This window comes from Prionailurus bengalensis, chromosome A3 (assembly GCF_016509475.1).
Source record: "Prionailurus bengalensis isolate Pbe53 chromosome A3, Fcat_Pben_1.1_paternal_pri, whole genome shotgun sequence".
Taxonomy (NCBI): Eukaryota; Metazoa; Chordata; class Mammalia; order Carnivora; family Felidae; genus Prionailurus; species Prionailurus bengalensis.
In genome coordinates this window covers 104,612,766-104,618,765 of record NC_057354.1, presented here as the reverse complement: position 1 = coordinate 104,618,765, position 6,000 = coordinate 104,612,766, and the positions used below count along the sequence as shown (strand labels likewise).

The 6,000-nt window shown below is 43.6% G+C and overlaps 1 protein-coding gene across 1 annotated transcript in view; it reads right to left on the bottom strand.

The window, feature by feature from the left end:
* Positions 1–4,643: 4,643 nt before the first annotated feature.
* BUB1 (BUB1 mitotic checkpoint serine/threonine kinase) overlaps positions 4,644–6,000 on the bottom strand; it is a 46,874-nt gene continuing 45,517 nt past the window's right edge. Inside the window, exon 25 of the mRNA XM_043604017.1 lies at positions 4,644–4,956. Within this exon, the coding sequence (XP_043459952.1) occupies positions 4,761–4,956 (196 nt within the window). The 3' untranslated portion in view covers positions 4,644–4,760. The remainder of the gene's footprint in view (positions 4,957–6,000) is intronic.

Sequence of the window (6,000 nt, the reverse complement as noted above, 5' to 3'; positions counted from 1 at the left end):
GGCCGTGAGCCCACCTGGGGCCTGTACCTCACGGGTCTTGCCCTGGGGAGCAGTCTCTGTGTCTTCTCCACCACTGAGAATGGCAGCAATTCGAACATCCTGGAAGCCTTCTGTGGAGGATGGCAGGGTCAGTGCCCGCATGGGATCGCTTACCCCCAGACTGTAACAGGAGCTTGAAATCACTTGTTTCCTCTAAACTGTGTGTGTGGGTTTTCCGTTACAGCACCTTGGCCTGCCTGTAGCCTACCCAGCCCAGAAATGGGTTTGTCTGAAACATTCTGGAATGGAGCCGACGGACAGGTGGACTGACTTGAGGGATCAGGGAAATGGACGACCAAGGACGCTGACCTCCTGGGATGAATGGCAGAAAAAGGTGTGAGTGATAGCTTTGCAGGTGAACTTACACTGGGCCAAATGCCCGGCTCTTCAGGGGCTCTTCTGATAGGCAGGAGTTATGCTTGTAGTTCCTTCACGTCTTAGGAAAAGTAAATTTTAGAATCATTGCGTTAGACCACAGATAAAATCCAGAGGGAAAGGGCACTGGTAACAGTAATCTCCGAACTTCCTACGTGAGCAGATTTTTTCTTAGAATGTGGAGCATGGGGCCAAGAATGAATAGGAAATGCCTGGACCCAAGATAGATATTAAATTGGAATCTATGCCGAGTCTAGCCAAAGTTTGAGCACTTGGGATTACTTGCACCCCTGCTCAGCTTTTCAGGAGACACAGATATTGAATAAGACCCAGCCCCATCCTCAGGGAAACTTCGGTCTCATTAGCGGAGTAAGCCCAAAGTTTCCTCCCTCCCAGAGCTGACTTCGGATGCCTCATCCATTTCAGTTGCCCTTTAAAATTTTTTTTTTTCAACGTTTATTTATTTTGGGGACAGAGAGAGACAGAGCATGAACGGGCGAGAGGCAGAGAGAGAGGGAGACACAGAATCGGAAACAGGCTCCAGGCTCTGAGCCATCAGCCCAGAGCCTGACGCGGGGCTCGAACTCCCGGACCGCGAGATCGTGACCTGGCTGAAGTCGGACGCTTAACCGACTGCGCCACCCAGGCGCCCCTTCAGTTGCCCTTTAGATGCACAGCTTGTTTCCTTGTGCAGGTAAGCAGTGCATGTGTGCGTGTGTGTGCGTGCGTGTGCAATCCAGACAACTGATTTATAATTAAATGAAGGTGGTTGCTATCGTTTGTACTAGGTAATGGACAAAACAAAACAAAACGAAAACTATTTGGCTGAAGTGCTTAAAGTAGCTTACTTTGTTCAGATCGAGCCTTTCTCCCTGGAGACAAGGCCGTTGCTAGGAAATCAGACTGTGAAGTTTATTTAAGTAAAGCCCTTGGCATAGATCAGACACCAGATGGGCGACAGCAGTGCTGAGATGACACTGTGGTCAGGTCAAGGTTGTTGGTGCGAATAGCATGGACGATATTTGGAGTGTGAGAGAACCTGACAACCCATTAACAGCAAATGGGTGGATGGGAACAAAGGACAAGTCAGTAGGGGCTGGATGCCAGCGTGCCTGGGTGGCTCAGTTGGTTGAGCGTCCACTTCGGCTCGGGTCATGATCTCATGGTTTGTGAGTTTGAGCCCCGCGTTGGGTTCTGTGCTGACAGCTCAGAGCCTGGAGCCTGCTTCGGATTCTGTGTCTCCCTCTCTCTCTGCCCCTCCTGCTCACACTCTTGTCAATCTCTCAAAAACAAACATTAAAAAAAGTTTTCTTTAATAGGGGCTGGACACCAAGTGTCCTCCCTGCCCAGACTGAAGGCACCCACAACGGCCTTTCCCGATGGACACGTTTCGCTCTTAGTTTAGTAAACAGCACCCTTATCTTTTCTTGTCTTGTTTTCCTTTGAAAACAGCCACTTTTGAAAGAAAAAAAAACAAACCACAATCTTGGTTTATCAGTGCTCGGTTATTTTGACACTTTCAGAATAAATGTAATTTTAGTTTGTTTGAGGAGGTCTGTCCCTTTTCAGCTTCCTTCCAGATTGAGTGTGTAATCAGGCATGTAGATTACATTTTTTATTTTCAAAATAAAGCATATTTTGGGGTCCCATTCTATTAATTTATCCTGCAGACACATTTGCACATGCACTCAACTTTTTCGTAGCAATAAAACGGTGAAACCAATGGTCTGTAAATAGAGGACTGGTTAAATCAGTAAATTCACACAGAGGAATGGCAGAGAGCTGGACCAATACAGATGGGAAGATGGGCAAGAAAAAAGTGTCCTAATACATTGTGTGAGAAGAGATGGATGGGTACTTCTTCAACGCGACTAAAAACCCCTACCACAGGGCAGCATCGTGAGCTCACTGGATAAACATGAGAAGAGCTCCCGCTAAAGCAGGAGGCCAGGCTGCCCAGAGCCACCACTGTTTAGCCCTTTCCTAGTGGTCCTAGGCCAGCGAGAGAAGAATCACCAGCGAAAAACTGGGAAAGACAGAAACATGATTTTCATACGGGGCGCCTGGGTGGCTGAGTTGGTTAAACGTCCGACTTCGGCTCAGGTCGTGATCTTATGTTTCGTGGGTTCAAGCCCCACGTTGGGCTGTCTCCTGACAGTTCAGAGTCTGGAGCCTGCTTCTAATTCTGTTTCCCTCTCTCTCTGCCCTTCCCCCACTCACGCACTGTCTCTCTCTCTCTCTCTCAAATATACATAAATGTTAAAAAATTTAAAAAAACCATGATTTTCGTAGTGATGACTAGTTACTGGGAAACTTCAAAAGAACCATCTGAAAAGCTTTTTACAGAAACCAATAGGGTTCAGATGCTCAAACTACCACCTAGAAAGAAATAGGAAACTAGATCTGATTTAAGCAGTCAAAAGCTTAGTCTTAAGTATTTATTTTAAATATTTTTAAATGTTTATTTATTTATATTGTGAGAGAGCGTGAGCAGGGGAGGGGCAGGAGAGAGAAAGGAGAGACAGAATTCCAAGCAGGCTCCATGCCGTCAGTGCAGAGCCTGACGTGGGGCTCGACTCACTAACCGTGAGATCAGGGCCTGAGCCGAAACCGAGAGTGGGATGCTTAACTGACTGAGCCACCCAGGCGTCCCTAGTCTTAAGTATTTAAATGAGTACTAGTATCAAAAAATGAGAGCACTTTTTTTGTATTTCTCAACTGAGAATGGCATTTTGAGACACAAAAGCCAAAAAAGGCCATTTGAAACTTTATAAATCAGAGTATAAAACAAACATTTCTTAAATTCGTGGAAACAGGGGCGCCTGGGTGGTGGCTCAGTGGGTTGAGCGTCTGACTTCAACTCGGGTCATGATCTCGCGGTCTGTGAGTTCGAGCCCCGTGTCGGGCTCTGGGCTGATGGCTCAGAGCCTGGACCCTGCTTCGGATTCTGTGTCTCCCTCTCTCTCTGCCCCATCTCCACTCATGCTCTGTCTCTGTCTTAAAGATAAATAAAACATTAAAAAAAAACTTAAAAAAAAAATTCGTGGAAACAGAAATCTTGAGTTCCGAGACAGATGACAAAGTGGGACAAATATTTGTACCTCACATACAAGGGGCTCCTTCAGGTTCACCTGAAAAAGATCAAAATGGAAAGGGGACAAAGACTAGAGAGTTCACAGAAGAAGAACACACATAGCGCTTGAATATATTTGGCCTCATTTCAGAAGAGAATGCAAATGGACAGAGTAAGGAGATACCATTTTTTCCACGTCAGAGCAGCGTATGTGGAGAGCGTGATCCGTGCTTTTAGCGCAGGCGTAGGGGAACAGATGTTCATTCGTGCTGGCGCAGCCTGTGTGTGGGGTATTTGCAGATCCTGACACAAAAGTTTAAATGCATTCACCTCTGACCCAGCGATTTCGTTTCTAGGAATTTACAGATACATCGTATAACGAAAATATTATACAGCCCTTAACAAAAATGAGACCATCCTCTATGTAGTAAATATTCTATATATTAAATTAAAAAAACCCTACTTATGCTAGTTAAATATGAAAAGTGTACAGAAATAGGCTTAGAATCATTTTGGGAAAGATTTAAAAGTGGGTCATGGCTGCTTCTGGAATGGGGTACCTGCTGGGTGGGAGTAAGGGAGGAGGCGGCTCACTGTGCTCCTGAATTGGGAGTTGCCTCAACTTTCTTTACATCATAATACTAAGGAAAGAAGGAGGAAGGCCTGGAGGAAGGCTGTTCAGTTCCGTTTATAGGACCCTTCCAGCTTTAAATGTCAAAAAATGCTAAGTTGCCTGTTATACAGCTTATGAGACTATTTTCAGTATGGGGGATACTCTTTCGAATGGTACTTTCCAAAAAAAAAAAAAAAAAAGAGGAAGAAGCTTAAGATTTATAACCGTAATATTTCCTATGGACAGCACTGAAGAACAGGTACCATAAAGAACGGTCAAATTCTATCCATAAAAATTTGAAGTCCTTTGAATATCATTTGAAAAATTTTTGTCTATTTTATACAAATATAAACCCTCAACTTAGAAAAAAGCTGTCTTGCTTTTTGGCTTTTTGGCTAAAGTGAACAGGTTGGTATTAAAAGTGACTTCAGGGAATGTTCACATCCAACTTATTTTCACGAAGGCTTGCATTTCAAGTGCCACCCGCCCCATCAGCCTGCTATACTTTGTTGAAATATTTGTAATGACTAGGTCACATGGACATATGTTGTAGACTTTATTTTTAAGAAATATTGACATAAACAACAAGTGTGGAAAACATCAAGGGTCACAGTGAGTACGCGAGCATTTACAAAGTGATTTTTAGGGAATGTCCGAATTTTATTTTCGAGAACGCTTATATTCTAAGAGCAGTACGATCAGCCTGTTACGTAGGGTCTTAATCTTGTTTGTATAGTGTTGTTGAAATATTTTCCTCAGCTTTTGCCTTAACAGATCCAAGGATGGAAGATGATGACAATCTGGAATATTCAACATGATGTGAAAAAATTCACTCCACATATCCAGATGAGGAAGCCTGGAGAGACAACGCATGGATACAAGAGAAAATGTAGTGTGCAACACGTGGGGCCACCTCACTCCTGCCTCTGGCTTCCACATGCTTGGACGGCTGAATAGAACTTCATCTAAACACATTATAATGCACCAAGAATTGGAATCTATTATAGGTAAGAGAAACTGAAGATCTAATTAAATGTACACACCTTACTCCAAAAAAATGACTGAAGTAGCTTAGAAATAATAGCTCTTCAGTGAAGAACTGTCCGTCGGTCGGTCTATCTATCTATCTATCTATGAAAATCGATCTATTTTCGGCTAGCATTATATACCATACTCCCAGAATCTGCCAATCTGGCCGAATGGTTCTGATGGGCCTAACTGCGTATGTGCCGGGACCAGGTAGGTAGGCTGGACTACCCAGAATAGAGTTCAGATTCAGAGTTCCAACTACTGTGATCATTAAAATTAACTGTGAAAACCCCACAGCATGGAGATAAGGCACTGGAGAAAAAGCAGAATACAACTAGATTTGAGTTTCAGACAGAATATTCAGCCCATTACTATCAGGCCTGCTGAGGGTTAAGATTTTTCTCTACACTGGTGGTCAGAGACAGAAGCCTTCTGAAAAACCCTCTGGTCCTTTGATTATGAGCGAGAGAAGGAATAGAGTATTTACTAAATTTGATGACTCATTATGCAGAATAAACCATAGCTATAAGTTTTCCTTCAGGGCCTGGATCTAATCTTATTTATAAACTGGCACTACATTTCGTAAAATTACCGCCAACTGCTTTCGTATTTTTGGTCGGGCTGTGTGGGTGTGGGTGGGAGGGCTGGGGGAGTCCCAGCTTAAATTTCTTCAAGATGAACATGTGAAACTCCATTAGACTTTTTGCACGCTAAAGGCAAGTGTCCTTTCCTGCATATGTTTTTATACCTCAAAAAAAGTTAAGAGAAGTTTAACTGATATAGTGAATCTGCATGTACCAAATCCTTGAACATTATTATAGCTTATTCACGTGACACTATTAAGAGAGCCATCCATGTTCCCAGAAAGAGC